Here is a 23,111-nt window from a genome sequence, read left to right on the forward strand (position 1 = left end):
AGGTATGAGTATCCTCTGTTATTTTGTGGACAGACATACTTAAGTATTTTTTTTTAATTTATAATGGCCATGCTTTTGGAGCTCCTCGTTCTAATTCTATCATGGATGGATGGAGTGTAAATCAAAGTTATAATTTTTCAATAATTTTTGTCTGTCATTTTTTCCTCTAATTTCTTTCACAATATCTCTTTCCATACTTTGCTTCCATACATCGGTTTATTTCCTTACTATCTATATCGCGACATAGTTAAGTTCGAAGTAGCCGGATGTAGGCAGCGAAAGATTGGACATCAAGGTGATATTTGTGGGAAAGCCTATGCCTTACAGTGGGCGTCTATTGGATAAGCTCGTGGGTTCTCGAAGCGGTCAACTCCGGACAGTTTCATGTTTAACCTTTGAACACCACGAAATTGTTTAGAAGTCACTGTATGTTTTGACTGACCAGAAGGGCATATAGCTATGTTGAATTAGAAAACGTTAAACTTACAAAGTATATTGACATCAATGGTCTCGTTGGTAGTGCCGTTGCCAACTGTGTTTGCGAGGAGGCAGCTGTAGTTGCCCATATCCTCGCCCCTTGACTTGACGATGATGAGGGCGTGCTGATCGGTAGTTCCACCTTCATAGTGGGATGTGTTCACATTGAGTCTTTTCCCGTTGCGGTACCTAAAAAGTAATATCGCTTCATAAATATACCAAAAATTAAATATATCTTGGTAGTGGGTAGGGCACGTTGTTTATGCGACTGACGGCCGTTGGAATCGAATGATTTTCGAGTGATGACCAAGAGTTGATGAATGCAGTGTGGATAGTCTTCTACTATTCAAGGTCGCGAGAGGTCGCTATATGCGGGCAGCGCAAAACAGATCATCGTGGAGATCTTAGAGGATCCTATGCCTTGCATTGGGTATCTATTAGATGACACGACGACGACGACGACCACGACGACAACGACGATGACGATGACGACGACGACCACGACGACGACAACGACAACGACGACGATGACGATGATGATAGTGGTGATGATGAGATACATTTGAGTTATTGGATTGCACTTGAATATAATACTTTTTTAATCACATCAAAGAGAATATATATAAAATTTAAATATAATCTTTTATTTATCAACATGATTTCAGCTACATGATGTCCACCGCTGGACATAACCTTCCTATTTAGATTTTCGATATGACCGGCTAGAAGTGGCGTATTTCGTACATCTTCACACAACCTTAACAAGGTCATTTGTTCATCTTGTTGGTTTCTAGAACTTTAAGCCCCCAAAGAAATTTAATAGAGTTGAAATTTTATTACAACGGGAAAATACTTGTTACTTTAAAGAAGTATAAGTATAAAGAAAGGTCAATTCCAAATATTAGCTTTACTTACCAAATAACTTCGTTTAATGAAGACGGATTGCTTTCGTATTCGCATTTGAGTAGGATTTTCGCGCCTTCCACCACCGTTATGTTCTTTGGCTCCAAATGTACAAGCGGTGGATCTGTGAAAATCAAATAGATTATCATAAATTATCGTAGAATATAAATGACAATTAAATAATGGTTTAATGTGGATTTAAGTCATAATTAAATAATAGTAAAAATTTTATTACAGTTGTATAAAAGTGTAGTTTGAATCACAATAAAATAATATTAGAATTCAAATAACAATGAAATATAAGTTGTTATAAAATCATTATTAAGTAATAGTAATGTTTAAGTCAGATTTTAATAATAATATAAATTAAGGCTTTAGCGGTGACTAGCTTGCTACATGATCGACTTGCTAATCAACCTTCCGACGAAATTAAAAGGTCGTCTGTCTACCTTGTAAGTAAACGTTCTACGCTGGGCTAGCCGGTGCTAATTGGGAACTAGTTATGAACGTAATTCAATCTAAAACCATACCCCATGATACTAACAAACATAAAATTTTTTAATGGAATCAGGCGTTACCTCGCGGAAGTCCATCCAAAGTAAGAAAAGGACCAATATTTAGCCGCATTGCATTCGCATTGTTTGCCGCATACGCATTTATCAGCGGGCTACCACTGCATGTGCGAAAGTGGCTAAATATTGGTCCTTTTCTTACACGTAAAGTCAATCTTCGTAGACTGGATCACCAATAATAATTAACACGTAGGCATCCAATCTACCTGTGACCATCAGTATCTTAAAGCACTCGTAATGTCGGGTACAGAGTTAAATTATTTGTACTTACACCACACTTCCAGTTCTCTAGTGGCGTGAATTGGATGCTCTTTTGTTTCTATCATGACGTCATTGATGGCGTCACATCGGAACTTACGGCCGTTCTCGAAGCGCGTCGCCTCGAACGTGAGATTCGACTTGGTGACAAAAGTCGAATCACCCTGTGAAGAATAAAATGATTTGTTAATAAAAAACATTCACAAATAAAAAGGTACTATATGCTATGGCCAGCGTGAAACAGCTGATTTCGTCTATGGATGTGGCGTATGGCCCTTAAGGAGGTGGACTAGGGCATATATTCGTCCAAGGTGATAGTGCACTCCTTGGGTAAGTGTCCATAGTCTGGGGAGAATATCTCGAAACAAAGAAACACCCTGTACCTAACTAACACCTAAGCTAGGCTACAGTACAGACGCAGGATCAAGGATGCTCACCATCCACGAGGCTCAGGGGCTTTAGAGAGATGATCTTGATTGATCGTCGAAAAACAGACACCTATGGGTTGTATAACAATGTCTTGTGCGTGTATTATACGGATAAAAATCAAGATGCGATCGCAAGATTCATCGACGAAACCGTCAACCACCGCACAGAGACTGGCGTACAATCTGGCGATGACAATATGGAGTAGGCATGAGGAAGTGATCGCGCGAAATGTAATTTTTAAAACAGGACATTGTTTGGGCTTCGTTTAAAACAAAACACCAATGATATATAAAAGTGTTAAACCAGAAAATACGTATTTAATTGTATGTGCATCATTCATAATGTCTCACTCATTCGTAGGCCAATGTATATAATTTTATAAAACTACCAAAGGATGCAGCTCTTAGTAAATTCAAAAACTTTATTAGGCACAGGCCAAAAGGTGTTTTGTACTAATTCAGAGTAAATTCACGATTTAGACGGCGACATAATTAGTCGTCCACCAAGGTTTTATATCTAATCTATATATACAGAAGCTATTTGAATGTTATCAAATTAAAATATTTAAGGATAGAAGTAGTTTATGACTGTCGTGTGCATTCTGAAAAGGCTACACCGGTTCCCACTGACCCCTTGATGCTTAGACGAGTACTTAGACCCAGAACTCTTACCTATTTTGAAAAATTATTAATAGTTGGAGTTATAAACGTGCTAAAATCATTGGCTTTAATTTATTTATATATTTCCGCATCCTTAACTATGTCGATGGACACATGGTGAATAGGATGACACATTCGTTAATATTAAATAAATAGATAAAACCTTTCGTATTTTTATTGGAAATAATTTGTGCAAAATAGATATTATTTTCCTAAAGCTATTGCGGTCAGACGTCAAAATTTCCATTCAATAAATGTCATCATTATGAATTGACTTTGTAGTCATTTCGCCGATGGCTCATTAATAAAACATGCGTCTACGTTGGTCTATTGGAATAATCGATGTGAAAAGTCAAGTTACTTTAAAAGGTCCAATGTTTCAGACGACTGGCGCTGAGCTATGTTGTTATAACATTTTAACAACGAGAACCCTTGGGGCGCAACCTTCACTGTCAGCTTCTTTGTTTAGTATTCTGTCATTGATTTAAAGTTTTCGGAAGTGGTATGAGTATTTTTATTTAACATATTTATTTAATAGTAACAAACGAATGGTTGCATATTAATAATTATACAAATTATAGCTGTACACGGTATAAGTCATTTATGTAATAAAATTCTTAAAAAAACTTGTCAAGAAAAAACAATTTTTGAAATCTGGAAACACGTATCAACCGCAACTAATATACAAAAATCGTGAGAAACTTCATAAATTTCTCAAAATACATAACAATCTATAAGTTTGTGTATTCATCACCATTTTAGCTACAGGATGTCCACTGTTGGACATAGACACGCCTATGCTACGGCATCTATTATTTAACTTGCATATATGGGCTATGTCAATTACTTTCGTCTAGAAGTTTCTCTTTGCTCTGCTCTTATAGCTCGTAGAATAATTGAGAGCTCGCCAATGATGCCTCAAGCGAGAGACCAAATTTTAGACCTTATTTAGTCACCTAGCATGCGCAAATAAACAATTTTTATTTTAGATATACGAGTATTGTAAAAATGTATTGATAATTGGGTCCAGTGGAAGTTCCATGAAAATTTTGATTTTTTGTTGTATTTATGTTGGCTTTTGTTTTCGGGGATCTCTCGTTCCCCCTATCATATTTTTTGGACAGAAATTTTACTTTCCTCTCTCTTCCTTTACAGTATCTTACGTTCTTTTTTTTCCTTTCATCTGTCATACATTCTCATTATTACAGTTTTCTCATCACATTCATAGAAAACACGATGAGACAGCAGCCAACATCCAGTTTGACCAAGCTCTCTTTATTCGTTGAAAGCAGACTAACATCTGAGTGGTAAATGTGTATAGCTTACACTGCGCCAGATTAGATACATAAGTACCCGTGAAACCTCCACTTGAGTTATCACTTAATATGCGTCAAGCATTTCAATAGACAACTAAGAGGCGTTTGGTGGTTAATATCTGATCATTGTTAAACCAAAGATGGAAAAGCACACGTATACTTGAACAAGGTTCTTTTTTAAGGAATCACTTGCGATAAAACGAAACGTGAACAATGGGAAAAGATGCATTTGTTCAGGTCTTTGAACGATGCTAGGTGTATGCCGCTTCCTACCGGTCCTTTTAAAAATTTATGGTAAAAAGCTGTATCTAATGGTGGCCGTTTTGCAGCTAAAATGGTGAGAATGATTATAGACAAGACATTAATTAATGCCTTGTATTAATTTAATTACTTATGTATGTCTTTCATTTCTCTGAAGAATCTTCAAAAATCACAAGTAATTTTCAGCGATTCCTATTGAATATCCATACGAGAGGCAAGTGTTTATTAGTGGACCTTTTACGACTGAGGTGATGATAATGATAGTTACAGAAAGGTCGAAGAAAGAGTTTCATGAATCAACTGAAGAAATTGAGTTTTTCTATCATTACTTTGAAGAAATATCTTCACATAGCACTAGCCAATTTCAACCGATCCTATTGGAAAGTATGGGAAGTTCTACGTTATGTAAATAATAATAAGGCTTTAATTATATTTTGACAGTAAACAGATGACACATCTAGTTGAACGAACAAAGAGTTCACAGCGACCAAGTATTAGCAATGTTAATGAAGATCAATTAGTTATGCAAAGAAACTAACTTCAAAGACGTACCGTGTCACGTGAAAATCGGTGTAATGTGGCAAATTAAATTACGTCTGAATTTATCCACGGCGATTGGTAATAGACGTAAAAGCCTTTTTATCAGGTCTAAGCTGTGCTCCGAGATTTCGAGTAAAATTACACAAAATAGTTTATTTAGTTTTTTATCGATTTAATTTTTATTATACGAGCTGAAAGTTCGTCATACCAACTTAGAAACTTTCGTGGGCTGATGCACAATAACTTTATAAAAGATTATCACATGATCAAATACATAGTTTACGATTCTATAAAGGACATACAGACAAACATAATTTTATGTATAGATACACACACACCCACATATATATATATATATATACTACATATATATATATGTGTATATATATATGTGTACATATATATATATATGTAGTATATGTGTATATATATAGGTGCAATCTTCATCTCCCGAAAAAAAAAAACAGTTTGCTTTCGGACAGGATTTCTTTGAATTCATTCTTTTACTGCTTTGATCGCCTTTTTCGTTATACAGATATTTTTCTGTCATAAAACAGAGGTTTCATTGTACCTATCAATAGCCCGGTAAATAAACAATTGACTAACACCAAGCGTATGTAGGATTTTAAAATTGCATTTGGCATTATACTCGTATCTACTTACTTACAAAACATTGGCGCGAAAATAAAAAAAATATTATGAATAATTATATAAAAATGACAGATTCCAAATTCAAAAATTATATTTAGTATTTATGACCATACTAATTACTTCTTGAAAAAATGGGAGAAATCAATTAAAACCGTTGAGAGCTTTTATACTTATAACAAATCAAATCGTATGAGATTGCAAATCTAAATCCACAACCACAAATCCACGTTGCCACATAGGAGAGCCACACAAGAGCGTTGACTTTTAATTTTGTTTGCGTACGAATCGACTCTGGCTGAGAAGTTTTTCAACTAAAGATCGTATGGAATTCGTATGCCAGAGATATAGTTTAATATTCCTTAATTAAACGTTCTAATTAAATGGATTTACATCACAAAGTCGAATGTTAATATTTAAAACATGTTATGGTAAGAGATATTTTCGTATTAAAATATATTCGGTAAACTGTGGATTTCACTCTGCCCTGATATCGAGGTTGAACTTGGAAAAAAGGTAGAGAAAGGAAGTATGGCCTCCTTCATAGGCGACAACAACCTGCGCTTATCATTCATAGAATTCGTAAGAAAAGTCGTGAAGACTGCAACGAAAGGAAACCAAACTCCAGACCATATAAATAGAAAAAAGAGTAACACTCGCAAAAGTCAAGAAAATAAGTTAAGAAAAAAATATTAAGAGTAGCGAAAACGTACTAATACAGTGCCAAATTGACCACGTTTTTTCCTATATACCCTACAAATATAGAATAATTGCTGAACAAAATATTTTGTTAGTAATATATTGAAATTTAACTTACCATTTCTATCTCCTTCTGCTGCTTATCCGGACATGAAACAAAACAATTACGAATTATTACATAGTCTCTACATATGTGTAATATCACTTGATTTATTGTTACTTATTTTTGTACTCTTAAATTTACATATTTTTGTATTCATATATTTATATATGTACAAATAAATCATATAAAGGGTCTGCAAAGGCACTACTTATTCTAATGAGAATTTTTTTATAAAATAGGAGCTCTGGGGTCAAAAGCTAATATTAAAACAAAGTTATGGCTCTTTCTAAACAGGAATAAAATTTATTTTAACATTTAAATTTTACTTTGGATCATTAACAATGATTGATAACGTACAATAAGAATTTAATTATTTATTTACATATTTATTTTTCAAAGATAAAACATAACGCACACAACAATAATGAAATAAAATAAATAGTATTTTTATAAAAATATTACGTATCATTACATGTTAATTATCTATGACAACAGCATGTAAAGATTTTAAATGTTTTTGTATAAATAAAAAAAGTAAAAAATAATCAATAAAAATATAAAACGACAATGTACAATTATTATTCACTATCTCTCCTCTTACCGCTTCATGTGGCCCGCATTACTTTTTGTTTATTTCTATTAAATGCATTTATTATGTTAAAAAAATATTTTCTTCAAATTTTATACTTTCAATAACTATTATGAAAAAAATGTTTATTACGCGCCTTCGAAAGGAAAATTCCTATTTAATTAAAATTCTCTAATCCTAACGGTTTCAGAGATATCCTGCAAAGCCTTTTACCCATAAATGACCTGTATATATATATATATATATATATATATATATATATATATATATATATATATATATATATATATATAGATATATATATGTACATATATATATATATATAGAGAGAGAGAGAGAGAGCGAGAGAGAGAGTGTTTCCCAACTTATGGCCTCACGGGTGGGCAATTTCATTGATAAAGGGGGCAATTCGAAAGTGGAATCGACGTGAGTTTAATCCTTTCGCTGTAATATAAAAATAATAATTGTTATATAGTGGGGAGTAAGATGTTTAGAAAGCTAAGTTTAGGTATGCCATAAAAGAGGTTGAAAAATTCTGATATAGAGGTAAATGTAACAGTATGTACAAGGAATTTTATTTACGAAAATGGCTTCGAAAGAAATATTTAAACAAAAATAAATCCGATAAATCAGGTTTTGTCGTTACAGTCGCTAATTGTATTACGAAATTAACCATGTAATATGTTATTCGGTCGTCAACCCTTGGAGTAAAGCCTTATAAAACAAATCCTTAATTAACTGCATTACAAGTTTCGTTTTCAAAACAACCACTTAATCCGATTAAGCAAGTTAAATCACATATCTGATTACAGTGTTAAACTTCGTCTTGACCGAATAAAATAAAATGCTTCTAATTCTTTTGATTTATTAAATCGGAATGAATTTTTTTAACGACTAGAATTACAAATTCTTCTTCTTTTTCTAATCACAGTGAAACCCTCTGCACGACAAAGGCATCCTCAAAGATCGAACTTAATTATGTCGTCGGTTAATCTAATCGTGGTCGCCACTTTAAACCGACTTTCAAAACTTTCTGCCCCAACAGTATGCCACTTTAGAGCAACCTTGATTCTTCTCCATCTCGCAGCTTAACTCAGGATATATTTCTCTCTATTTACTACAAGTATAAATTAGTAAGTATATTGGATACTTTCTCTTCAAGCCAAATGTTCCTTTTTTTATACAGCCATAAACGTTTTTCCAAGTCAACCGATCAAGCCGAGATTCGATCCTCTAAATTATCAATGACCTAAGACCCGTCTTCATATAGAAACTCCTCAAATAAAAATATAATAACTGAATAAAAAAAAGATCTTAAGCAAGTTTTCATATTAAGCGACTTTTTTTAAATCGGTATTGTATTTAAATTTTATGACATAATCCAAAGCTACTATAGCCTTTAAGCCATGACTCCATAGAAGATATCACAACTTGGAAATAATGTATTAGTATCAGTGAATGCTTACTCGAATAAAGATATTTTGAATTTGAAATGTAATATTTTCGGTTTTGAAAAGAACAAGTGTGGAGTTTATTACCGCTTATTCTGGCACCTATCTACCTTCAGAACAAAGTTGTATAGTAATTATATGTATAACTAGTTGTGCTCCGTAACTTCGTTTGCTTATAATTAAACAAAAAACATTTAGTTTGCTTAGTTTTTTTTTTATTTTAATTACGTGAACCGGACGTGAATTTCACAATTCATATAAATTCTTATGTCACCCACATCTCGTAACTCATTCATTCGCTGTTTTCGTTTCAATTCAAATTAACATGAACTGTCGCGGGAACATATGAAATTCATTAAAATGACAGTGGCGCCATCTGTCGAAAATTGGTCATACCTAACGACCATACCATACGAAACTATTGAGGAGTCATGCACAACAACTTTGCAAAAGATCATCACGTGTCGAAATGCAATATTATTCTATGAAGGACATACAGACAAAACAAAATTTGAAAAATTTTTGAACTAGGATTTTTTTACTTTTAAGGAGAACGATGCAAGTAGGACGATAGACAAGCCTCGAAAACCAAACGAACCGAAAAAAACACTTGTCACAGCATCCGGCTGTCCAAAGTGACCAAGATGTACAGTTTAATGAACAACCCTCCGACCTATTTAGGGCGGGAGAGCTACGGAAGTGACAATTAACGGGATTTTCCTGTGACCACTTCCGTGAAAATAATGGTTGAGGAAATTCCGTAGAGTAGTATTAAAACACTCGGCTTTTGTTAATAGATAAAACATGGTAGATAGAATAATTGATATACGTATTTTATTTATAGAAATCCTCTTAGAGTATTAAAAACTACGTTGAATATAAAACATTTTATTGATAAGTAAATAAAAGGAGATTGAAATGGTGATGGGGATATATATGATAAGAGGCAATGCTAAATGAGCAAAATAATGATGGTAACACAGGGAAGGCAAGAGTAATAGAGGCAGACCTCAAAATCGGTGAGATGGTGAGAGTGGCTCAAAACAGTAGAGAATCAAAGCGGTTAGACGAGGCCTTTTTTATTAACAAACAGTCTTAAACAGATTTCATTTTCGTTTATTAAGCTGGGGAAATATAAATTTTGCTAAATTTGAATAAAGGCTATCTTGTTATTACTGTTTCGTTGTGAAATTAAGGTTCTAGAGTGGATATCACAGACCGGCATGAGCGGTGTCGGTATTCACACACTAGGTGTACAGATTAACTTGTTAATGTCATCAAAAGATGCTAGATGCAGTCTGATTCCAATGGGCCTTATTGGAAGTCTTTGGTACACCTATGACCAGCTGTCGGCGTCTTGTGACTGAAATGATGACTGCACTGCAATAAGTTAGATCGCATTCCTTTAGAAATTTCTGTGTTTGGCACAAATCGGTGTAACATAACTCCTGAAGATGCCCCGTGGAGGGGTGAAACACGTATTGAGTGATTTAACGGTGGTAGTTGTATAATTCGTATTGTTTGCCATGCATGCGCATATATCAGCAGCCTGGCGGGCGGTGCACTTTGTTGCACGACTACCTCTGCATGTGCGGAAGTGGCTAAATATTGGCCTTTTTTATTTAGGATGGACTTTCGCAAAATAACGCCTGATTCCATTAAATAAATAATTTTTGTAATAGAAAATTACTGGCTAACGTAGCTGTCAGAAGACAGCGCGTATCAAGTCTATGTATAAAAAGTTTATATATTGAAATAAAGTTTATATATATTTTTTTATTTTAACAACGGAAAAAACATTTCACTTATTACGCATAATTTCTTAGTCTTCTATTGATACGCTGACAGTGTTCCGACTCCATTGCGTTGTAGGGAGAAGGACGATACGGTTCCCGGGGCAGATGATATGCGTACCAGATTAAAGGAGGCCACTTTGCAATGGCGTTCTCCTTTACCAACCAGACTCCTCTTCCAACTTATCTAAATTTAAAATACTGCAAACCTATCAACGATGCCTGAACCCCGTGTCTGAAATAAGCTAATGTTCACTTTTAACTGGCCATAAACCCTTTAGCAGTTTGTAGAAAGATTTCGTTGTTATACCTTTACCGCAAACAAATTCAATACGAATTCATTTTTAGAAATTTCGTTGACTAAGTCGTAGCACTTGTAATATTTTACTTAAACAAAAATTTGCGATTTGTAATGAAAACAACGAAGACACTCCGCAGCGAAATATGGCTCTAAAGTCAAAGGAGTAGTTATCAAAATTGAGTAACGCATAACGTTTATCTTGTTTTTGTACGACTGCTTTAGCAGAAGCCGCTATCAAAGTCGTAAACTGATATTTAAATGGGACTTCCCCGCCCATCGGATGCTCTGGTCCTCTCTTTCACAGTTTTTGAGGAATTAATTGGTCGGAATTTCACTTTGCCAAGTTTTCGGGTACCTTTTGCTAGTTACGAACGATTAGTGATGTGATTTTTATCGAAATTAAAATTTTAGAAGATATTTCCAGGATTACGCAAAAATTACATTAGATTTAAAGAAAATCCGTACGTAACTAAGGAAATTTTTTTAAAGAACTATAATTATTTTGAATATGACAAATATGTAAAGAGCTATACTGCTTATATTATTTTTAAAAATAAAAGCAACTACATTAACTATTTATAATTAGTCGGGTAGCCCAAGATCGATCGATCACCGCGGTGACCTATGGGGTAGGCTGCCTTGCAGTTAAAGTTTGTCGGCTGATATGTTGTTGATGATGATATAAACTCAAAAATATACGAAAAAATTACGGTAAATATCAAATTATTATTTATTAATTTGAAAAATAAATCTATGCACTAAACATTACCAAGAGATAAACGCAATATTCTTTATTCCACTGAATAATTCGTATGCGGCAAACAATGCGAATTACACAACTGCCACCGTCAAATCACTCAACACGTGTTACACCCCTCCACGGGGCATCTTAAGGAGTTATGTTACACCGATTAGTTTTAAACACTCTGTGTTTGTTTTTTTTTATCAGCGGGCTGGCGGGCGGTGCACTTTGTTGCACGACTACCACTGCATGTGCGGAAGTGTCTAAATATTGGTCCTTTTCTTACTTAGGATGGACTTCCGCAAAGTAAAGCCTGATTCCATTAAATATTCTTTATTCAAATTATAATATTTATTTCAACAGTAATACGTCCAATGTTTGACATTAGTATTCCCAAGAGATTTTCAAAATTTTTTTTTTGCGGTATTGCATATACAAAAATTAATAACGTAGGTAATGCAAAAATAAAACATAAATGTCCAATTAACAACATTACAAAATTGTGATAAATAATCTGCTATAGACAAATAATAAAATAATTCTAGCATAAAATTAAAAAAGATACTTTAAATCGTAATGTGAAAAATAAAAAAGGAAGTTAAATAAATAAATAAAAAAGTGTAATATTGTGATCTGGCGACAGATGATGTATGCGCGGAACGTAAACGAACGTTATAGAGTGAAAGATACTGTTAAGGAAGAAGGAAGAAATATAATCTGATATTAAACGACGAATAGAAGATGAAAAAATAAATCTATTAATAACTGAAAAAAAAAAACATTGATAAGCCTAGCCCTTGTCATAGATTAACCCTTAAAAACCTAGAGTTTCAATTTTGATACCAATCTTTTAAACCGAATGTTCACATTACTATTAGTTTTTTTTTATCGGTTGGCTGTACGTATTTTACTGTTGTATAATATTCTTTCCAACGAAATTAAAAAAAAATCTATTTTTCCCTTCATCTCGACCCTCGAGCAAACACAGTAATATTAAAAAAAAATCACTTTCGTAAATCAGGCTACTAAGGGTTAAAACAAAAAACGGAGTTAAAAAAAAGGATTGGTTGGTAGCTACCTGTACCCAGTGTCTACCAACGAAATTAATAGGATCATGTGTCCACTTTGTAGCCCGAAGTCCACAGTCATTTGAACTTGCCAAGTCACTAGGCTATCTTATTTACAATTCTGATCGGAGGTGTAAAATAAACGACATTTTTGGCTAAATATCAATCGACGAAATGTCTTTAGACATTTTATGTAGACACGAATAACTCCGTCATGTATACTGATGGTTCTAAAAACCGAGTATTGTTACATCATACAGTATACAGATATATTAGTATATTTGTGTAGTTAAAACATGTAAAGGGGTGGATATATAGCTAATGTATCAGCAAAAAGTTTGAAACCTTCTTTCCACATATTTCCTATCGCCATGTATTGTGTGATCACTCTGAAATACGACATATTAATTAAATTTTTCTATCGGAATGCAATTGGTTAATAAATTCCAGCCTTACAAAGTTTGAATGGAAAGATATTATCGATAATTAATTTTAATATGTAATACTATGAAATTTGAAAACATTTACCTAATTTTAGAATAAATATAATATTCACCTCTGATAATCGTGTTTAATATTTTTATCGAAAAAATATATTTATGTCGTACATCACTAGCGCTTAATAGGATTATTGTAGTAGGTTGAGTTTAAAGAATTTCCAAGTCACGAACGTTTTTCCTGTTCACATTGGTTAATTACGTCTCTCTCTCCACATTTTCGTATAAAAATTCAATTTAAAAAATTAGAATTTCTTTCTTCATGAATTAAAGGAGCATTTTTGGTTAAATTACTTTTTTTTTGCCTACAATTGGAGTTGCGCTTTAGTGAAGGGCACTTCTCTGTAGTTTTAATTCCTCGCGAATACTTGATAAATGTTCATTTTTAATACGTTTTTAATAATTATGTCTATGAATTACACGTCTAGAGTGGCAGTAGGGCATATAGCTCATATAACGGACAACCTTTAGTGCCAAATGGTTTTTAAGTGGCAATCACATGCCTGTAGACGCGGCATAGATAGGCTCTCCACTAAGTGGACATATCTTCTCATCGCCTTAATGATGGGCGACGACAACTTTCGCCCATCATTCCTATCGTTTGCTCGTAGAGTGGTGAGTGATACTGTTAATAGAAACAAAACAGTATAGATAAGTGGGTGCCAAATAAACTGCACATAAAATAACTTGTCAATTAATAATAGGACAAAATGGACTAAAAATAGAATAAGAAAAGTGTAGTTATGTATTAAGAAAGCACAACCCAAAGAAAACTGTGATAAAAAATAAAATAAAGAACAATAAAATGTACCTAGCCACCTAAGAGTAATAAAATGATGGAAGGAAGGTGATGAAAGCAAGAAGGAATGAAAGAACAAAATGAAAGATATTGTGATTGAAATAGGGTAAGAATAAAAGAAATTGAGAAGTATGACAGTGAGTGAAGAATAAAGATGAAAAATCTGAAAAACTTATTTGTAAACAAAGACCCTGATCCCAACTAATTAGGAATACGAGAGGCCTCCAATAGTAGGGGCCATAAAAAAATAGATCCGGGTAGTGTAAGACCGTTCACTGTGATTGTTTTTGAGGAAGGCGAATGCCTTGGAGGTCTGTCAGCAGATGATGATGAAGAATGAGAAGAAACAGTCAATGTTTTTATTAAAATTGGGCTCCATTACAAGTAATTGAAAATAGAAGATAATTAATTATTAACAGGTCTAAACTTTACGTTCCATCCCATCTAAACTTCAAGACAGAGGGATGGCCATAAACTATTCAGTTTATCTTTATCGATTTAAAAACTTATGCTATCGTCTATTGAAACTTTCGATATCAATATTTGAATTTAAGACGCAAAGAGAGCAAACAAACAGGTACACGTGAGTGGTTAAGCGTTAATATTAGATGACCAACTTTGCAACTGATATCGAACTGTCCTATGACTACATTTTTGTAGTAATACAAGGTATTTAACGAGCACTATTATTCCTGTAGCAACTTCGAGATAAATTATTTTAACCGCTTTAGTACGGTGTCGAAATAAAATTAAAAAGAGAATGTTAAATCTCATTAAAAGAATGACATCGGATATATAGGCGAATGATAATTACATTTAATTTCATTATTTTTATTTAATTCGTTTTAATATTGAAGCACTAGAAATAAAGATATGTTTCTCAAACTTTTTTGTTTCATACTCGACATAAGCCTTTTTAAAATTCTTACGCTCTGTATGTAACATACATAATTTTTATATTAAAGCATGAGTGTTAAACTCGTGTGGAGTCTATTTTAGAATTGCCCCCTAACAATCAAATTGCATACATGTGGGTCGTGGGCCCAATGTTGGGTAAAATTGTTCCAGACACTATAAAATTTTAACTTTTATCATGACCAATTCTACCATAATAGGTCCACTTTTGGACATAGATCTTCTCCATAGATTTATAATATGTTGAACGTAACAAGGTCAAGTTCTTTAAGGATTGAGACTTGCGAATCTAAATTGTGGATACTAATCCTGGTGTACAATCTTACATATTTTCCACTTTGTGTATTAATTACGTAGGATGCTACTGCTTACAAATATGTTTCACGAGAATAAACAGCAGCGTCCTTTGCGTCTCTGTAAACCATGTGTCCATATGCTAAAAAGACGACTAAGCAACTGTTTATATTACACACACATATATATATATATATATATACCATGCACATAGTGAAGAAGAATATATTGCAGGCTTATACATGAAGTAACAATTGCTATTTATATGCAATGATATGTTACGTAATCATTTTTACAGAAGACAAAATAGAACCAAAAAATATTTCATACCCAACCGATCACTAATAAATAATAAATAAATAAAGTAATCTAAATAGAAAGCATTGAATATTTAAAATCCGGATATGAATAAACGATAAATACTGGTTTTAATTTTATTTTTTTACTGTATTCAATAGCCGTTAGCGTTCGTGCCTTTGTTTTTTATAATTACAATTCATATTTCCGATTTTTTTTAACTTAAGTTAAAGGTTTTTAAATCATTACAGTCTTGTTTGTTTTAACATTACGTCTAACTTAAGTTTTATAAAACTGTATGCAGTGTACATTATAATAATTGATGGCCCCAGCGATGGCCATCAAGGGAAATACATCTTACAGTTTAACGCTTGAAATGTGGCAATGGTGCAAGATTGATTAGTCCATCTACATCTTCCCCCACCGAGGTAGCCGTTTTATAACTTCGCCGGACTTAAATACCACGAACAATTTAGTGGAGGAAATTATTTATCTCGAAACGAGTTGAAGATAAATATATTCTATTTTTCGTTTTATTAATAGGTCGTTACGCGCAGAAATAGAGGCTTTGGTTAAGGTTTTTGTTGACCATTCTGCAATTTTTATTTTTCGACGATCATCATCATAATTTCATCAATAAAATGTCCAATGCTGGACATGGTTTTCCCTTTTAGATGTCCAATAAGATTGGTAACTATTCTAATCATTTTGTGATATATAGTATATCATTTATTATTCCAACACCTAAACATAGGCCTTCCTCATAGGTTTTTAATAGCACAGGTTGGATGCAGCCTCCATCCAGCGTCTTCCAAGAACCTTAACAAAGGCGCCTGAGAGCCTTGTGGTTGGATACGTATCACTTGCCACATTGATTTCCATTATATAACCCTGAGATTTTAATAGAATTTGATAAATTTTTGTTTGCGACAATCTCAATGACTTTTTACCTAATTTACCCATGATTATTTTTAACATTTTAATTATAATTATTAACTTAATCGTAACTATCGCAGAGATCGGGGCTGACAACCCGCGTAACACATTTAAGGAAACCTCTTTGTAATAAATTGCGTTCAACTAAACCAACCAGAATCTATATACATAACTCAGAGGTAAATGATTTTACCTATGCCATACTCTCTGTGTAGGCCTATCTTATTGAAACTGGATCTTATTGAAACTGCCTCTAAAAAAATAAGTCTTTCTTTTTTAACTTTCTTTCTTTCTTCCATTGCAACTACTAGAACAGGCCGAGGCGTGTCATGAAGACTCCGACAAGAGTAGGCGACTGATAAGAAGAAATATGATATATCGTTACTATAATGAGAAGGGCCGATCAATGGAATATAAAAATTAAAAGAGACTGGTTCCTTCACAACGAAAAAATAAATATTGATTTAATAACAAATAAAGCAAATGTTAAAGTAAAATTTTTGTCAATAAGTACTTATAACAAAAACAAAGTTCCTCGTAAAGCTTTGTTTTTTTTTAAACAAGGCAGCAGAGCTTAAAACTTGTGTCAGACGAACTCGCCTCGTCCGCAGACGGTGCCTTCCATTTTACAGTTTTTTAAGAATTAATTGGACGAATTTTCATTTTGCCAATTTTTTTTCTTATCATTTCACTTCGAATAGGGATGGGTACTATAATTTATCGATACTTTTAAATTAAATTAAACTGTGTAAAGTTTAAGTAATTACATTTGAACATAGTTATAGCGTTTGTTACGGGTACTTTAATTTTTTAATTTATCTAACATATGTTATTATATATAACATATATATTAAAAATCCGTCCATGTTCATTTAGGTTCTCATATCAGGGTATATTTGGAACCATTGTAACTTTTTGAAGGTAATGTCTTTTTGATTAAGGTCTTCTAGCATTCTTCTCGTGAAGCAATTTAAATTTAAAGAAACAAAAGAAACTAGCAGACAAAGCAATGAAAACATCAAACAAAGCAAATGATAAGATAAACGATCACTATAAAGGATGCACTGTGTAAAATGATAAACAAATCAATAAAAAAAAATGACTTCTACGCTTGTTGACGCTAGAACAAAGGAAAATCATTATGATAAGTTGAAATTTCAGACAATTTCTAACTAGTAATTTGTAACAGAAGTACGTTTGAAAGCAAAAAAAATTAATCTACCTGTAACTATATCGATATCATGAAAAAGAAGTAATAGTTTGACGATAAAGAAAACAATTTTAATAAAAAACTCGTAAACACCGATAACGAAAAAATACTCTTTAGATAAAGTAAAAAAAAATGTATCAAAAAAATTAATTTTAATAAAAAATTAAAAGTATCGATAAAGGCTGTTGTACGTCACTAGTACTTAATCGGATTACTGTAGTAGCTGCCTACTACGTGGCAGCGTTTTTCCGAGACTCGAATATTCCACTTCATAATGTGTACTTACGTTTGTCTCCGAAACTTGAGCGGTAATTTTTGCTTAATTTTATTTTCTCAGATTGTAAATGTACATGGAGGTTTTTAATTTAATGGATATAAGTAGAGTTTTATACAAATGTATATATATTATATAAATAGAAAAAAAAAACGGAATGACTGCTATGTTTTCGAGATAAAGATAGCTTAGTTAGATGATATTTCAACACATTTACTCGAGTGGTGAACACCAACAGTAGATTGCGAATATTCAAGGTAAAAAAAAGGCTGCATGCGGCAAGAAATGTCTTTGGGAACAGGCTATACCTTGCAGTGGTGATTTATCGGCTAACATGAAGGTTATGATGGAAAAATAGTTTTTTACATTTTCGATTGTAAGATTTCTCTACGTTTAAAAGACTCACTCAGGTTTGACGCAATTAAAATATTTTTCAGAGGTTAAATTTTAATACCTTTTTAATATAAATCTTTAAAAATTTTAATATATTTAATAAAACACAAACCGATGAAGCTGTCTTCCCTGCATCCCAGCTCTCTTATATAAACCATAAATAAATCTCTTCTATAATTCTGGGAACATTAATTATTTTTTTTAAAACCGAAGCAATCAAGCGTGCGAAACAGCTATATTTATAAGCCATCGTTAATTTCGCAGTTGTTTTATAGCCGTTTTAATATGACCGGAAATTTTAATGCGTTTTTTATAGCTGCCGTTATTTTTAACGGTATTAATAACGCCGTTGTGTTATTACAGATTATAGCTTACGCATATAGTAATTTATATATTTATGTGTGTATTATAATTAAATTTGTTCAGAATTATAATTATACTTCTCGTTGCTTAGCAATGCAACCTAAGAACTAATTATTACGCTATGGTTTATAAAGTCAGGTTCACAGTGACCAGATAAAAGCATACTTCTGAGCACAAGCGATTTTGAATTAAATCATAATCTAATGTGAACAGATGATAAGAAATACAAAATATATTTAGTTATCTACTGATGAACATAGGTCTGTCTACTTCGTCTAAGGCACAGAATCGAAGCTGCGACCTATGATCACATGTCTGTTCTCCACCGCTGGTCTGTCATTGCTCGATGGCTGGCTCGATTGGTCGGATCATTTGTTCGATGAAAGGCTCAATATTTATCATAAGTACTCTGAATTTTAATATTGTCTACATATTTTTCTTGTTAAATGACCGCGCGGCACTATTTTTACTTAGTAAATAAGTCCAACGAATGGATGTCTGAAAGAAATTGTTGTTAGAGCTAAGACCGCCGGTTGTACTTCTTCTTTTGCCTAATTTATATTTTTTCATGTCTCATGTACAATTGATATAGTTAAATAAATAAAGAGAGCATCCTGTAAACACTTTTCACCTTTGAACTGACTACAGTTATTTGAGGCGGAAATTCTTTAAGAGTTGACGCGGGAAGTAAAAAGCGGAAAAGAAAATTTGTTCGCTATAAGAGGGTATCTCATAACCAACAATAGAATTACTACAATATAATATCTAAACCGATCATCGACGGTCGGTGGAAGGGTTGCGTCGTGAGTGTAGAGCGCTAGCGGAAGCGGAAGCGACAGTGAATAACTTCGTAGACCATTATGTTTGATTTCTGTTAGGCCGTTATTATGTTTTATATAAATGCACGGTTTACCATTATTAATCCAAAACCTTTGCGAGATAGTATTGTTGATTACAAAGTGTGGGATAGATATTGAATGACAATTTTAATTGATTGATCATTTGGATTACGCAAGTTTGATCATTATCATTATCATGTCAGCTGAAATACGTACACTGCATAGACTTCCCCCAAAGATCGCCTCGATGATCGGCACTGCGCTGCACGAATCCAGCGGTTTTCAACAACCCTAACTATGTCATCTATCTACCTAGTGAGGGCCTATTCTCGACGCATCTACCGGCTAATAGTTGCCACTAAGGAACCTTACGGACAAATTATTGGTTGCGAAATCGTAATTTGTACATTTAAGTGTATTATGTATATTTGTAAAACAAACAAAGAAATCGCTTCGCTCATGAGTGTAACACGGTCGCTACGAAAAGCTTGTTACAGAGCCGCAGCGAGTAAATTATCTAACCTTTTTACAAGTAAGAGGCTTTATTTCTCAATGAAAAATATATCAATTGTTCCCTCGGCCGACGTCTATTAAATGTAACTTGTGGCTCAAAGCATACGATCTTTAGAAAAGAGAATATTTTTTTTATTTATACTTATATGATTAGTACATTTTTAAAATATACAGCGTGGTTGCTTACTAATGTAAGAGCATTTACACTCGGGTTGTTTAGTACTAGTTTTGCTATACATTTACAACATTTTCATTAAGAATAGCTATGTGATTCGTAACATAACAAGAATTGTTTAAAAGTTACATGTAATGTATAAAATTCTCGTGTCGCGGTGTGCGTTGAACTCCTCCGAAACGGCTCGACCGATTTTCGTGAATCTTAGCGTGCATATCGGCCAGGGTGGAGAAACGGCCAACATCTGTTTTCATCCCCCTAAATGTTAAGGTTATTTTTTAGACAAAATTCTTTGTTTTTGTGATACAGCATACAAATATACATACAACATTAAATTTTCATCCTTCTACAATCAAGATTTATTTTTTAATATTTCCTAGAAATAACATACATGTCAAAACGACGTTTGCGGGATCAGCTAGAAATCATATAATATTAGTATAATAAAATATATGTTTTTAAGTTTACGATAAATAGTACATGTTGATATTTTAAAATATGAATTTAATAATATATATTTTAAAATAGAAATTTAATAAAAAAAATTAAGTCTATTTAGTTTTTTTTTTCACGAGTTTAATTAAAATTCTGATAATATTAGAATTTAATAAAAATCAAAAATTAAAGTAGCCTTAGTTATTTCTCATTACTTCAGCTACCTGTCAGTATAAGTCTCATCAAATTCGGTTCAGCCATTTTGAATTAAATGTATTTCAAATATGATCACACTATAGATGCTGTACAAAAAATTACTTAGTAACTACATCATCATCTAAGAAGGTTGTCTGCTGTTAAACATAGACCTCCTTCATGTATTTATTAAACGACTTTGACATGTTATATTGACTTAGCTCGAAGAATTGTTTCTTCGAAGTGTTTGTGGGCGGTGCATATTGCTTGTTCAACCGATGGCCTTTGGAGTTCGAAGAGTTCTTGAATGGATAGGCCTCCAGGGGGAGGCCTCTTTAGGTAGACCGAGGTCATAGTTAAGCATGTGGGGAGTCGCTGAATGTGGATAACGTGTGACCGTTCATGGTGTCGATCTCGGATTGAAATGTTTTTTTTTTCATTTTTATGTTTGATTATATTCTAACACAAGGTGTATTCTTATCTTTTGGTTTTATTTCCACGACTAATATATGTCAGGAAAAAAAAACTTTTAAACTGGGTAAGATGTATTAAATCAATAAAGTTACCAATTATACGAAGCTATTATATGCTATTAGTAAAAAGTATCAATAGTTGATATTAAAATTTTAATTAGGAAAACAACAATGTCAAATGTAATTAAATGTTATTACATATTATAAAAGAACCTGAAACAAAACGCCCATTTAATTATGAAGAATAATTAATCCAACTTTTTTTGAAACGTATAATTACATAAGTGTAATAATTATAGCATTACTTTTTTACTAATATAATAGTCATTTTGTTCTGTTGTGTTTACTGCGTACAATATTTCACTATTTCATCATTGCAGCCATAGAATGCCCACAGCTGGACATAATCCCCCACAATAAATTTTAAATTAAACCGGTCGGCAGTTGATTTATAGTTTTTATTTAATTACTTTAATTAGAATTAAGTTTAAAAACTAAAAAAAAGATTAGATTCATTTATTCAACTTAGGAACTTTTAATAGAACTATCTCTATTTTTGACTCTACTCTGCTTTGCAAAGTTTTATAGTTGCAGAGAATAAGCAGGAAGAAAGTCCATAACAAGACATCTTTTAATAAAATTTAACAATACAGATTTATATGAAATCGTTATCCTAAATGAAATCAAAGTAACCGACATTACTGCCAAGGATCCTTGTCATTTGAATATCGGTTTATTGAATAATAAGACCTTTTCGTCAGTTTACTTTTATCGTGCGTTACGAATTTTGTAAATCCTAGTCCGATAATGGTTTGTGTTTTATTAAAAAATCTGTTTCCGTTTTTTTTTGCAGGGTAAACTTTTTGAATTTAGAAGGAAGTAACAGTAGTTCCGATATCTCTGGCAGCTATTTTAGTCACTTTAGGTCGTTCAGCGCGCCTTTAAATCTAACCAAGCCATGATTGCGAACAAAAAGAAAAAAGTCAATGAAAAAAAAATTATCACACCGTGGTACTCGAGAATACGTAAGTAGTGCATATCATCGGCAGGGGATTTAGGGATCCGTGAGAAAGCTCTCCCCAGTCTTTCCAGTGACAGAATGAAAAATCACACGACCTAATTCCGTCGCCCATTAGCGACAAAGATATAAAACTGAGCGATGCGGCAACTTCTACAAAATGACATTTTGAATTGCATATTTCTTTTATACTTAACTTTACCTAATCTACGTAGATTTTACTTAAATCTTTACTTATATAAACATTACAATATGTTTGGTTTTTACCCGGGAAGCTCAGTGAAAATCGGCTATGGTACATCGGCAATACGAATTTTGACTTGATATTGCAGAAAGGTGGTCTAAAACTGCGGTAGCTGGCAGTCTTCATCGACATTTCAGCCGTGGGATGCCGACTATTGAACATATGTCTCCCTTTTAAATTTTCAAGACCATCGATTAGAATCGATCTGTAACCATCATCTGTAACATTGTGACGTTCCACACTGCTCCTGCTGGTACATGATATCTACTCTAGAAACCTAAGGCCTTAGTTGCGAACTGTTCTGCAAGTTGTAAATCGCAAATACTTTTCCAAAAGCTCCACTTTATAGCTGCCAGCATCTTCCAAGGACTTCGATAAAGTCATTTACCCAGCTTGTAATTGAATATCATACGCTGTGCTTGCCGTTCCGAGG

General features: G+C 33.1%; 1 protein-coding gene across 1 annotated transcript in view; it reads right to left on the reverse strand.

Annotated features, from left to right (window-relative positions):
• The window catches only part of nrm (neuromusculin), a 694,689-nt gene that overhangs the window by 25,500 nt on the left and 646,078 nt on the right, over positions 1–23,111 (reverse strand). The window contains exons 8-11 of the mRNA XM_068768211.1: positions 6,881–6,898; positions 2,224–2,374; positions 1,393–1,504; positions 488–666 (exon numbers count right to left, since the gene is read on the reverse strand). Of these exons, the coding sequence (XP_068624312.1) occupies positions 488–666; positions 1,393–1,504; positions 2,224–2,374; positions 6,881–6,898 (460 nt within the window). The remainder of the gene's footprint in view (positions 1–487; positions 667–1,392; positions 1,505–2,223; positions 2,375–6,880; positions 6,899–23,111) is intronic.

This window comes from Battus philenor, unplaced genomic scaffold (genome assembly GCF_028537555.1).
Source record: "Battus philenor isolate CCGP_79_NKW_IND1 unplaced genomic scaffold, ilBatPhil1.0.hap1 SCAF_25, whole genome shotgun sequence".
Classification (NCBI taxonomy): Eukaryota; Metazoa; Arthropoda; class Insecta; order Lepidoptera; family Papilionidae; genus Battus; species Battus philenor.